General features: G+C 36.8%; 1 protein-coding gene across 3 annotated transcripts in view; it reads left to right on the top strand.

Annotated features, from left to right (window-relative positions):
- KIAA0586 (KIAA0586 ortholog) overlaps nt 1-14,605 on the top strand; it is a 156,821-nt gene that overhangs the window by 45,664 nt on the left and 96,552 nt on the right. For all 3 annotated transcript variants that reach the window (XM_053602348.1, XM_053602347.1, XM_053602349.1), the window contains 3 exons: nt 646-873; nt 1,991-2,165; nt 5,185-5,379. In XM_053602348.1, the coding sequence (XP_053458323.1) occupies nt 646-873; nt 1,991-2,165; nt 5,185-5,379 (598 nt within the window). The remainder of the gene's footprint in view (nt 1-645; nt 874-1,990; nt 2,166-5,184; nt 5,380-14,605) is intronic.

Consider the following 14,605-nt stretch of genomic DNA (forward strand, 5'->3'; position numbering starts at 1 on the left):
CATTCTGTTTCCACAGCAATAATCACAGACATATATATTTAAACTATATTGCGTAAGTATATACATCTGTAGTGCAGTTTTGAAGGATTTATGTTAACCACTATATGATGTACCAGAATAAAAAGTAAACTAGGAGTCGGAAGACTTGGAGTTTACTTTGGCTCCGTAGCCAGCTAGCAAGATGTGCCTCTGTTACCATGAATTCCCTGTAAAGTGTGTTTGTTTAAATCTCTAAGTAATTTTAACTTATAGATTTTTTCTCAGAGTTTTATTATAAAATTTTCTTTTTTTTAACTTATTTTTTAATTCAGTTTTAACTGTTACTCGTGTGGTTCAAACATTAAAAAGTGTAAAACGGTTTGTAATGGCAAATTGCCCTTCAGTCCCTACCACTCCTATTTCTCTTTCCCCTTGCTTCCCTGCTTCAAAAGATACCAGTCTTTTGAGTTTTTTATTTATTCTTCCAGAAAATTTGTGTATACATGTCAGCTGTATACATTTGTGTATACAGTTCTTCATTTTTAAAGCATTTAAAATGGCTGAACTATACATGACGGCAAAAAATAAATTCTAATACTTTCTCATGTGAAAGCGTTATTATTTGGATAGATTTTAAGTAATTTTAACTTTGGTTATTATGCTAAGGATGAATTGGCAAGAAAAGATTATGAACAAAAGAGATTTGATCAGAAGACTCAAAGGACTAAGAAAACTCAGAATTTGAGTAAAGACCTTAAAACCAACGTACCAGATAAAACTGTAAACAAATATATATTTCCAAAGAAATATCCTCAAAAACAAATAGAAGAGCATTTTAGAAATCCACCTGTGAAGAGCGTGCCTCCTTCAAATTTGCAAAAAGAGAGAAAAGAAGTAAGATTCTAAGCTGGTTTGTGATGTAAATATTGCAGTGTAATTGATTATTCCTTTAGTATATAAATAACGAAGTAAATATTCAGATATTTTAAAAATAGGAAGGACTATACAAATGTAAAGTATCTTTACATTATTGATATTTAGGTATTTAGGGTTTTGGATCCATAATGTAAAAAGCACTGCATAAAAAAATATATAGTTCCTTCCTTCAGAGATCTCACAGCTGGTATCATAGTATTATGGTTATAGCAGGTGTATCTAGAGACACTTTAGTCCAAAAAACTAGATTCCCTAGTATCAGCAGTGTCCAACCTGCAGTCCATGGGCTGCATGCAGATTATCTGAGGACTGTTTTGCTTATCTGTGGTGTCAGGCACAGACCTTTTCTTTTGCTCATCAGCTTTCGTTAGTGTTTCTGTATTTCATGTGTGGCCCAAAGCAACTCTTATTTTTTTAGTGTGTAGCAGAAAAGAAAAAAGGTTGGATACCCCTGCTAGTTCATGGTATTGCAAATTGTGTTTCATCTTTCTAGGTATACACTGTGTCTGTGTGTATATATATTTTGCTTAGTTTTTAGTTTAACAAATATTGCATATGTTTAATGCCTAGTTTATATGAAACAAGGTATGGAGGGAATCTTTTTGACTGCTCTAAGTAGGCTGCAACTTTTTTAAAGCCAAATATGGATTCTCGAACAGATTAGTAAAGTAATTTAATGCTTGGCACTCACTAGCTGTTCAATAAATGTTACCTTTCTGTGGCATTTGGTTTGTGGTTGAAGCTAGGATCACAAATGCATAAAGTTATTTAAAGGCTAGAGTTATTGTGTCTTTATCATACTTGAATATAGTAAACATATAAAATGTGTTTAAATACTTTTTGGTACCAAAAATAATTAACTTAGTAATGAACTTTCATGTTTCTTAGGTAGATAATTTTTATATTTAAATTTCATGCTTTTAAAACTCTTATATAGAATTTAAGGGCTGTCTAAAACAGGATTTTTCTGAGCTGTCATTATAATATAGTACTTAAGGTAGCAAAAGGCACTTTGGGAAAAATGAAGTGTTTGATAACGATTTTCACGGTGAGTTGTGTACCTTTGTATATATAGGGGCTTTTGAAAGCAACCACAGTGATACAAGATGAAGATTATGTGTTACAAGTGTATGGAAAACCAGTTTATCAGGGTCACCGCAGCACTCTTAAAAAAGGACCATATCTCAGATTTAATTCTCCATCTCCTAAATCCAGACCACTGAGACCAAAAGTAATAGAGCAAGTTAAAGGTAAAGAATCGCATGTTTTGTGTTTAATCTCATGTTTTAATGGTATCAGTTTAATATGTAAAGTTTTCTTTTATTTGTTTTTTATTTATTACTTACAAATACACTTCAAATTATACAATGCTTACAGATAGAAAAATAATTGCTTCTATGAGAGAGAGGGAGAAATAGGCCAGAATTTAAACATAAGGGCACAAGATAAGAATAAGGGGGGGAAGAATATAAGAGCAAGTGGTCTCTTCAGATAAAGGATCGTAAAACGTTTGTTTAGAAAATGATGAATCTAAAACAATCTAATCTAGGGAAAGTAGACATCTCTTTGCAGATCTTGGTCCATCATGTTCTTAAGGACAGAAAGATCAGCCATACGCTGTTTATTGTTGTAAAAGTATTTATGAGCATTTTCATAATTTTGTTTGTTCTCCAAGGGCCTTAGGTAGCAAATATGAAAACTTTTTTGTTGCTTGTGTGCACAATTCAAAACATCTTTGTGAATCCTATGTACTCAATTTTGATATGAGGACAATTAATGACAATTAAGGTTAATGGGGGGGGAGGAAAAGCAGAAAGAGGGACGGGGGGGTGGGTGGGGCCTTGGTGTGTGTCACACTTTATGGGGGCAAGACATGATTGCAAGAGGGACTTTACCTAACAATTGCAATCAGTGTAACCGGCTTATAGTACCCTCAATGAATCCCCAACAATAAAAAATTAAAAAACAAAAACAAACAAAAAAACATCTTTGTTTATCACTGCATGTTTTGACTGGTATCTGCCATTTCGTGGCATTGTACATATAAATATATCTCTTAGTTAAATATCGACTCTGTTGACTTTGGTTACATTTTTTTAAATTACTATTATTATTTTTTATTGTTGGGGATTCATTGAGGGTAGAAAGACCCAAGTTACATGACGTTTTAAAGTTTTTCAGCTTGTGCGTTAATAGTAAGCAGTTTTGGTGGTAGGTGATAACTACTGGATAGCAAGCCATTTTCCTTTTTCTCTCCTTTCTAGAACTTGTAGCTTTGGCAGTTACTTTAGTTCCCTTTTCTTCCTAACAGTTGGGGGATCATATAGGGTGTGAGGTTATGTAGAAATTTTACAGATGTTATTCAACTACTGTGTACCCACAATAATTAAAAAGGAAGTAAATTTAAAAATTAAAAAAAATTTTACTGGTGTTATTTTAGTAAAATGTATAGCTTATGGGTAACATTTGTCTTAATGTTTCCTCTTACTTCCTAGAGCTTTGCTGTTAACTCATATTTGGGGTTTTGAAAGCCTTTGCAAAAAATCATTTGAGGTTTTAAAATACTTTCAAATCTAAAAACAACTTTATTCCATAATCGTTTTAATGATAGAAGCGATTGAGAGCCTATGGACTTATGCTTACCCCAGGGCCCTGGTACCTGCTGTGTCCTCCATCTGGAGAGCTCTTTCTTCAGACGCATGTGTGGCTCACTAAGTTCTTTCAGTTCTGATCTTAACATGTTAGCTCCTCAGAGATGTCTAAGGAGGTCTGTTTTTCCATTTTGTCTCCTTGCCCTGCCTTCTTGTTCTTCATAGCACTTTTCAGTACTTATTATATTTTTATTTATTTGGTTTAGTCCTGTTTGGTTTATTTATTAGTCCTTACTAGACTATGAGCTCCATGAGTACCCTTGGCTTATTCACCTCCATATTCTTGTGTTTGGAACTAATGCCTAACACATATTCAGTGCTGAATGATTATTTTAAGTAAACATTCAAGAAAAATATTCATTCAACAGGATGAATATCAGAGAACAGGATGAAAAAATACAGATATCTGTGATACTAAAATTTTGCTTCTCAGAATTATAAAAGAAAACCATATTTAATAAAATCTAGATGCATAAAAACATTTATGTGTTAAAAGTAAAACTGCAACGTCAGGAAATTATTTAGAAAATATTTCAGTCTCTTTTCCTTTGCATTTTGACTTTTCTTGGATCCCATAGAGATTTATCCTGCACCAAAGACACAAGAGACATGTAATCAATTTTTTAAGATTTAGGATATAATTATATGTATCTTTTTCATAAAAGCAGGAAAAATGTATAGTAGTCTTCTTTATCTGTGGGGCATACATTACAGGACCCCCAGAGGATACTTGAAACTGTGGGTAGTACCAAACCCTGCAGGCACCATGTTTTTTGATTTGATAACTGATGGCAACTGAGTGACTCAAGGACAGGTAACATATACAATGTGGATACAGGGGACAAAGGGATGGCTCACGTTCTGGGCAGCACAGAGTGAGATGGCGTGAGGTCTCATCATATTGCTTAGAACTGTGCACAATTTAAAACTTTATGAATTATTTTTTTCTGGAATTTTCCATATAATATTTTCTAACTGTGGTTGACTATAGGTTACTGAGACTTGGAAAGTGACAACATGGGTAAGGAGACACTACTGTATAATGATACTAACTTCTGTATGGTTCAAGTAAGCATAGATTTAGATTGTGTGCACATAATTTCAAAACATAAAGCTGGTTATTTAGAATTATATTATTGTAAAGGTGTGATAAGAAAATGAAAAACATCCACTTCTTAAAAAAGATCATTAACTTTTTGTATCTATGGGAAAAAATTTAATGAGCTAAAACATACTGTCTGAATATTCTTCAAAATCTTTATTCAACACTTTTTTCCAGTCACTGTATTTATTTTGTCATAGTAGCTACACAAGTAATGCACCTATTCAGTGGCTGGCAAACTATCGCCTGCACGTGAGCCGTTTGCTTTATAAATAATGTTTTGTTTGACCAAGCCATAGTCACTCCTTTGTGTGTTGTTCACAGTGACTTTCAGAATATGACACATGAGTTGCAAGTGAGACAACTCGGGTCTGTGTGGTACTTCTGTTTGGGGGCCCTGTGACCTTATTATATAGAGTGACAGCCTTCTGTGAAGAATAGCTCTATTTCTAGATGGCTGGCTAGTAGGTAATTCAAACAGTATTTTAAATTATCTACCGTTACCAATTTTTGCAGGCACTAAAGTCAAGTCAATAAGAACACAAACTGACTTTTATGCAGCAAAACCTGTGAAAATGGATTCTAAAAGGAAGCACTCCACCACTACACTGCCTTGTGGAGATCAGAAGTATGTGTTCAGTCCAAGCAGAGAAATGCCTACCGTCTCGGGCACACTGGAGGGTCATCTCATTCCTATGGCAATTCTTTTAGGTAAGAACCAACAAAATATGTGGAATGTGTTTTAAATTATCAGCAGTGCAGAGCTAACTAAATGGTACTGGCATGATAATCACCTACCTTTTCCTGTCTGTGTTATTTATATTTGTAGCGGGGCCTCAGATGTGTCTTACTCCTGTAATAGCAGTCTCTGAAATGATGGATTCCTGTTGTAGTTTCACTCACAGAAAACATTCCTTTGATATTTTGTAGGGCATTTTTGTAGATGAAATGAAAATTTAAAAAATATTTTGACACGTCACAGACATTCATAATAATTCCAGAATCCAAGAGGTGTGATTGGCTTGTTAATATTGCCATGTCTTAGGGATGTACTTTAAAGTGTCTTATGTACTTTGACACTGGGCTGTCACAGGTAGAAGTTGTGTGGGTGTGTATCCTAAGCTCATAGTTGTTCATTTACTTACTTGAGGTCTCTTAGACTCATCATGTTAAAAAGTGAACAAATTGTGGGCGGCGCCTGTGGCTCAGTCGGTAAGGCGCCGGCTCCATATACCGAGGGTGGCGGGTTCAAACCTGGCCCTGGCCGAACTGCAATCAAAAAATAGCCGGGCGTTGTGGCGGGCGCCTGTAGTCCCAGCTACTCGGGAGGCTGAGGCAAGAGAATCGCTTAAGCCCAGGAGTTGGAGGTTGCTGTGAGCTGTGTGAGGCCACAGCACTCTACCGAGGGCCATAAAGTGAGACTCTGTCTCTACAAAAAAAAAAAAAAAAGTAAACAAATTGTTTTGCCCTCACATCAGCACTTCAAATTTATTTAGTTTCTTTTTTTCCTTATAGAGTTATTATTCTTCCATGATTTTCATGAATAAGTATGAATATTTTTTAACCTAGGAGACATTTTCATTTTGAATATTTTGAATTAATGTCAACATGGTAGCTAATGTCTGTTCAGTCATCTCTTCTAGTAATACAATAGCTAACACTTTTGAAGTCATTACTGTAGTGCCACGTGCAGTTGTAAACACTTTACATATATTCCCTCATTCAATCTACCCTACAAAGCATATGGTAAGGAACTAATTTTTTTTTCTTTTTTTGTCATTTTTTTTCTATTGTTGGGATTTCATTGAGGGTACAAGAAACCAGATTACACTGATTGCATTTGTTAGGTAAAGTCCCTCTTACAATCATGTCTTGTCCCCAAAAGGTGTTTCACACACGGAGACCCCACCCCCCTCCCTCTTTCCCACTCTCTGTTTTTCCTTTCCCCCACACCCCTCCCTCCTTCTCTCTCTGTCTGCTCTCCCCTTCCTCCACCCTCCACTATGTGCTAGGTCATTAATTGTCCTCGTATCGAAATGGAATACATAGTATTCCTGCTTCTCCATTATTGTGATGCTTTACTAAGAATAATGTGTTCCACTTCCACCCAGCTTAATACAAAGGATGTAAAGTCTCCATTCTTTTAATGGCTAAATAGTATTCCATGGTGTACATATACCGCAGCTTCTTAATCCATTCCTGGTGGGATTACCTGGTGTACATATACCACAGCTTCTTAATCCATTCCTGTGGCTGTTTCCACATTTTGGCAATTGTAAATTGAGCTGCAATAAATAGTGTAGTGCAAGTGTCATTATGATAAAAAGAATTTTTTCCTTCTGGGTAGATGCCCAGTAATGGGATTGCAGGGTCAAATGGGAGGTCTAGCTTGAGTGCTCTGAGGGTTCTCCATACTTCCTTCCAAAAAGGTTGTATTAGGTTGCAGTCCCACCAGCAGTGTAAAAGTGTTCCCTTCTCTCCACATCCACGCCAGCATCTATGGTTTTGAGAATTTGTGATATGGGCCATTCTTGCCGGGGTTATATGGTATCTCAGGGTGGTTTTGATTTGCATTTCTCTAACAATTATGGATAATGAGCATTTTTTCGTGTTTTCCATTCATCTGTCTTCTTTAGAGAAGGTTCTATTCATGTCTCTTGCCCAGTGATATATGTGATTGTTGGCTTTTTTCATGTGGATTAATTTGAGTTCTCTATAGATCCTAGTTATCAAGCTTTTGTCTGATTCAAAATATGCAAATATCAGAGGGGAGGAGCAAGAGGCGGTTGAGTAACAGCTTCCTTGCAACTGGGCCCTGTGAGACTGGGGAGAGAAGACTCCAGGCACCTCTGGCTGGTTGAATCTTCCCAGAAACAACCCTTTGGGGACACAGAGAGTCAGAGAGAGACTTTTGGACCCCAGGAGGAGGACAGAAGCAGTGGAGAACTGACAAGTGGTTGTGTGTGTTCATTCGGTCTAATCCCACTGGCAGCTGTGGAAGTGGGGTACTATATCCATACAGGCCAGCAAAGAGCTGCTGACCTCAAGGGAACCACCCAAACCCCTACCCCCAGGCGTTGGGGGTTTTTAAGTTTGGGTCAAAGTACTCTACAGTATACCTATACTGCTCCTGTATCCCTCTTTGTGTGCTTCTCTTCTTTTTGTCAATATTCCCTTTTACTCACCTTCTCTGCTTTTTCTTTTTTCTTTTTTTTTTCCCTTCTTGCTCTTCAGCCTATTCATCCTTCTAGTCCTGTACCAAAAGGACTCATCAAAACCCTAGTCCAGACACGGCAACTTAAAGAACAAAAGGAAGTGAAAGGAAAATTAGGGCAAGGAAACAGATAAAAGAAAACACTTATGAGGAAGAATCAGCAGAAAAGTCTTGGCAACATGAAAAAACAGTCCAGAGCCACCCCCACCCCCCAAGGGACTGTGAGGTAGCCACTGCAGAGGATTCCACCTATAAAGAAATGTTAGGAATGACAGAAAGGGAGTTTAGAATACAGATGATGAAAACAATGAAGGAAATGATGGAAACGATGAAGGAAACTGCTCACAAAGTGGAGAATAACCAAAAGGAAATCCAAAAACAGAATCAAATAGGAGATGAACGATATGAAGAATATAGAAAGGATATAGCAGAGCTGAAGGAACTGAAGCAGTCAATTAGAGAACTTAAAGAACTTACAACAGATTCGACCATGCAGAAGAAAGAATCTCAGAGGTATATGACAAAGCTCTTGAGATAACTCAGTTAAAGAGGCAGAAAGGAAGAGAGAAAGCAGAATGTTCAGTGACAGAGTTACGGGACTGTGAAGCATTCAAACATAAGAGTTCTAAGTATCCCAGGGGAATGGAAGCCATACTAGAGAATATTATAAATGAAAATTTCCTAATAAATATCAACAAAGATTCTGACACAGTCCTTTCAGAGGGATATCAGACACCAAGTTTCCTCAACTCTAACAGAGCTTCTCCAAGACACACTGTGATGAACCTGTCCAAAGTCAAGACAAAAGAAAAGATTCTTCAAGCTGCCAGGAGTAAGCACCAGTTGACCTACTGGGGCAAATCCTCAGGGTGACTGCAGACTTCTCTACTGAAACTTTTCAAGCCAGAAAACAATGGTCATCTACCTTTAATCTATTTAAATAGAACAATTTCCAGGCCAGAATTCTATATCTTGCTAAGCTAAGCTTTAAAATTGACAGAGAAATCAAATCATTTACTGATATACAAACATTGAGGAAATTCGCCACAACAAGACCAGCTCTACAGGAAATACTTCAACCTGTTCTACACACTGACTATCACAATGGATCAACAGCAAAGTAAGAACTCAGAAATTAAAGGACAGAATCTAACTTCCACAATGATACAAAAGATAAAACTAAGCAATGGACTTTCACAAAATAAAATGAATAGAACACTACCACACTTATTATTTCAATAAATGTTAATGGCTTGAATTCCCCACTGAAGAGGCATAGATTGGCTGACTGTATTAAAGAACACAAGCCATCCATTTGCTGTCTGCAGGAAACACACTTAGCTTCAAAAGACAAATTCAAACTCCCAGTTAAGGGTTGGAAGACAATTTTTCAGGCAAACGGAATTCAGAAGAAAAGAGGAGTTGCAATCTTATTTTCAGATACATGTGGATTTAAAACAACTAAAGTCAAAAAAGACAGAGATGGTCACTTTATATTGGTCAGGGGAAAAATACAACAAGAAGACATTTCAATTCTAAATATTTATGCACCCCATTTAAATGCCCTCAGATTCTTGAAACAGACCTTACTCAGTCTGACCAATATGATAGCCTATAACACCATAACAGGGGACTTTAACACTCCTTTTACAGAGCTGGACAGATTCTCTAAACAGAAATTAAAGATCTGGGGGACTTAAATGAGACCCTAGAACAATTGTGCTTGATAGACGTTGTAGAACACTCCATCCTAAAGATAAAGACTATACATTCTTCTTCTCAATCCATGGAACATTCTCCAAAATTGATCATATCCTAGGCCACAAAACAAACCTCAGCAGAATCAAAAGAATTGAAAATTTACCTTGTATCTTCTCAGACCACAAGGCACAAAAGGTGGAACTCAACTCCAACAAAAATGTTCAACCCACACAAAGGCATGGAAATTAAACAACCTTATGGTGAATGACAGTTGGGAGAACAACCAAAGCAAATAGACAACCTACACAATGGGAAAGGATATTTGCATATTTTGAAACAGACGAACGCTTGATAACTAGGATCTATAGATAACTCAAATTAATCCACATATAAAAAGCCAACAATCCCTTATATCAATGGGCAAGAGACTTGAATAGAACCTTCTTTAAAGAAGACAGACAAATGGCTAACAAACATATGAAAAAATGCTCATCATCCTTAATTATTATAGAAATGCAAATCAAAACCACCCTGAGATACCATATAACCCCAGCAAGAATGGCCCACATCACAAAATCTCAAAACCACAGATGCTGGTGTGGATGTGGAGAGAAGGGAACACTTTTACACTGCTGGTGGGATTGCAACCTAATACAACCTTTTTGGAAGGAAGTATGGAGAACCCTCAGAGCACTCAAGCTAGACCTCCCATTTGATCCTGCAATCCCATTACTGGGCATCTACCCAGAAGGAAAAAATTCCTTTTATCATAAGGACACTTGTACGAGACTGTTTATTGCAGCTCAATTTACAATCGCCAAAATGTGGAAACAGCCTAAATTCCCACGAACCCAGGAATGGATTAACAAGCTGTGGTATATGTATACCATGGAATACTATTCAGCCATTAAAAAATGGAGACTTTACATCCTTTGTATTAACCTGGGTGGAAGTGGAAGACATTATTCTTAGTAAAGCATCACAAGAATAGAGAAGCATGAATCCTATGTACTCAATTTTGATATGAGGACAATTAATGACAATGACGTGGGGTGGGGAAAGGAAGAGCAGAGAGAGGGAAGGAGGGAGGGGATGGAGCCTTGGTATGTGCCACACCTTTTGGGGGTAAGACATGATTGTAAGAGGGACTTTACCTTACAAATGCAATCGGTAATCTGATTCTTGTACTCTCAATGAATCCCCAATTAAAAAAAAAAGAAAGAAAAAAGAAAACAAAATATGCAAATATCCTTTCCCATTTTGTAGGTTGTTTATTTGCTTTGGTTGTTGTCTCCTTAGCTGTACAGAAGCTTCTCAGTTTAATTAAGTCCCATTTGTTTCTTTTGTGGTTGTTGCAATTGCCACAGCAGTCTTCTTCATGAAGCCTTTCCCCAGGCTGATAGCTTCCAGTGTGTTTTCTATGCTTTCTTTGAGAATTTTTATTGTTCCATGCCTTAAATTTAAGTCCTTTATCCATCTTGAATCAATTTTTGTCATTGGAGAAATGTGTGTGTCCAGTTTCAGTCTTTTACATGTGGATATCCAGTTCTCCCAGCACCATTTACTGAATAGTAGATGGGTCTTTCCCCCCAGGTATGTTCTTGTTTGGTTTATCGAAGATTAGGTGGTTGTAAGATGTTAGTTTGATTCTCTGGTTTTCTATTCGATTCCCAATGTCTAGGTCTCTATTTTTGTGCCAGTACCATGCTGTCTTGACCACTATGGCTTTGTAGTACAGCCTAAAATCTGGTATGCTGATGCTCCTGGCTTTGTTTTTATTACTAAGAACTGCCTTAGCTATACGGGGCTTTTTCTGATTCCAAACAAAACAAAGAATAATTTTTACCATGTCCTGAAAGGACAATACTGGTATTTTAATAGGAATGGCATTGAATTGGTAGATTACTTTGGGAAGTATAGACATTTTTACAATGTTGATTCTTCCCAGCCATGAGCATGGTATGCTTTTCCATTTGTTAATATCCTCTGCTATTTCCTTTCTTAGGATTTCATAATTTTCTTTATAGAGGTCCTTCATCTCTTTCGTTAGGTATATTCTTAGGTATTTCATTTTTTTTCAAGCTATGGTGAAGGGAGTTGTGTCCTTTATTAGCCTCTCATCTTGACTGTTATTGCCATATATAAAGGCTACTGACTTGTGGACATTGATTTCATATCCTGAGGCGTTACTGTATTTTTTGATGACTTCCAGAAGTCTTGTGGTTGAGTCTTTGGGGTTCTCTAAGTATAAGATCATATCATCAACAAAAAGGAAGAGTTTGACCTCCTCTGCTCCCATTTGGATTCCCTTTGTTTCCTTGTCTTGCCTAATTGTATTGGCTAGAACTTCCAGCACTATGTTAAATAGTAAAGGTGACAGAGGACAACCTTGTCTGGTTCCAGTTCTCAGAGGAAAAGCTTTCAGTTTTACTCCATTCAGTAAAATATTAGCTGTGGGTTTGTCATAGATAGCTTTGATCAGTTTCAGAAATGTGCCACCTATGCCTGTACTCTTCAGTGTTCTAATTAGAAAAGGATGCTGGATTTTATCAAATGCTTTTCCTGCATCTATTGAGAGGATCATATGGTCTTTGTTTTTGCTTCTGTTAATAACTGTGAATAATGTTTATGGACTTGTGTATGTTAAAGAAGCCTTGCATCCCTGGCATGAAACCTACTTGATCATAGTGTATGACTTTTTTTGATGATAAGCTGTAATCTATTGGCTAGGATTTTGTTGAAAATTTTTGCATGTATATTCATTAATGAAATTGGTCTTACGTTCTCCTTCTTAATTGGGTCTTTTCTTGGTTTTGGTTTCAGGGTGATGTTTGCTTTGTAGAACGTGTTGGGGAAGATTCCTTCCTCCTCAATTTTTGGAATAATTTCTGCAGCATGGGGATAAGCTCTTCTTTGAATGTTTGAGAGAATTCTGGTGTGAAGCCATCTGGACCAGGGCATTTTTTTGTTGGAAGTTTTTTATTGTTTCTTTGATCTTAGTGCTTGAAATTGGTGTTTCAATTTCTATTTCTTCCTGGCTAAGTCTAGAGAGAGGGTGTAATTCCAAATATTGATCCATTTCCTTCATATTGTCATATTTCTGGGCATAAAGTTTCTGGTAGTATTCAGAGATGATCTCTTGTATCTCTGTGGCATCAGTTGTTATTTCCCCTTTATCATTTCTGATTGAGGTTACTAGAGATTTTACTTTTCTGTTTCTAGTTAGTCTGGCCAATGGTTTATCTATTTTATTTATTTTTTCAAAAAAACCAACTCCTTGTTTCATTAATCTCTGATTTAATCTTGGATATTTCTTTTCTTCTGCTGGGTTTAGGCTTAGATTGTTCTTCTTTTTTCAGTTCCATAACATGGCTTGTGAGTTTGCTGATGCGCTCTCTTTCTATTTTTCGGATGTAGGCATGTAAAGCAATAGATTTTCCTCTCAGAACTGCTTTTGCAGTATCCCACAGGTTTTGGTAGCTTGTGTCTTTATTGTTGTTAGGCTGAAGGAAGTTAATGATTTCCTCTTTTATTTCTTCCTGCACTCAACTGACATTCAGCATAAGGTTGTTTAATTTCCATTCCTTTGTGTGGGGTTGAATGTTTGTGTTGGAGTTGAGTCCCACCTTTAGTGCCTTGTGGTCTAAGAAGATACGGAGTAAAATTTCATTTCTTTTGATTCTGTTGAGGTTTGTTTTGTGTCCTAGTATATGATCAATTTTGGAGACTGTTCCATGGGCCCACTAAAATGTATATTCTTTATCTTTGGGATGGAGTGTTCTATATACATCTATCAAGCACAGTTGTTCTAGGGTCTCATTTAAGTTCCTTATATCTTTGTTTAATTTCTGTTTAGCAGCAGTTCTCAGGAACTGTATTAAAGGGCTGCAACGTTAGGAAGGTTGAGAACCACTGGTTTAGAGGATCTGTCCAGATGTGTAAGAGGAGTGTTAACGTCCCCTGTTATCATGGTGTTACAGCATACATATCATATTGGTCAAGATAATTCAGGTCTGTTTCAAGAATCTGAGAGTATTTAAGTTGGCTGCATAAATATTTAGAATAGTTGTTGTATTTTTCCTTTGATCAATATGAAGTGACCAGTAATAAACTAATTTTATAGATAAAGGGACTGAAGTAATAAATTACTTGATAAAGTAATTAATACTTGATAAAGTAATACTTGATAAAGTAATAAATTACTTGATAAAGTAATTTATACAAGGCCTTAGCTATACTGGGATTGGGATTCAGACCCATGCAGTCTGGTTTATTACAGATATTTAGTCTTTGCTTTTAATGAGTACACTGTACTCTTCCTTTTTACTTTGTTTTTTTGCCTTTTTTTATTTTAGAGATAGGGTCTAGCTGTGGCCTAGCTGGAATGCAGTGGTGTGATTATAGCTTATTGCAGCCTTGAACTCCTGGGCTTAATGAACGTCCTGCCTCAGCTTCTCCACTAGCTATAATTACAAGTATCTGTCAACATAGCTGGCTAATTTTTTAAGTTTTTGTGGAGACATAGTCAGGCTGTGTTAACCAGGCTGGTCTCAAGCACCTGGCCTCATATATCCCTTCTAGAAATATAATAGCTAACACTTTTAAAGTCATTACTGTAGTGCTAGGTATAGTTTAAACACTTTATATTCATTCACTCATTTAATCTACCCTCTAAAGCATATGGTAATAAACTAATCCTTTTGCCCTGGCCTCCCAAAGTGTTAGGATGCCAGGCGTGAGCACCTGGGTTTTCCTTTTTTTTTTTTATAATTTATTGTTGGCGATTCATTGAGGGTACAATAAGCCAGGTTACACTGATTGCATTTGTTAGGTAAAGTCCTCTTGCAATTGTGTCTTGCCCCCAGAAGGTGTGGTACACACCAAGGCCCCACCCCCTTCTTCCCTCTCTCTGCTCTTCTTTTCCCCACCCCTCCCTCCTTCTTTCTCTCTCTGCTCTCCCCTTCCCCCACCCACACGTTGACCTTAATTGTCATTAATTGTCCTCATATCAAAATCGAGTAC

This window comes from Nycticebus coucang, chromosome 9 (assembly GCF_027406575.1).
Source record: "Nycticebus coucang isolate mNycCou1 chromosome 9, mNycCou1.pri, whole genome shotgun sequence".
NCBI classification, from domain to species: Eukaryota; Metazoa; Chordata; class Mammalia; order Primates; family Lorisidae; genus Nycticebus; species Nycticebus coucang.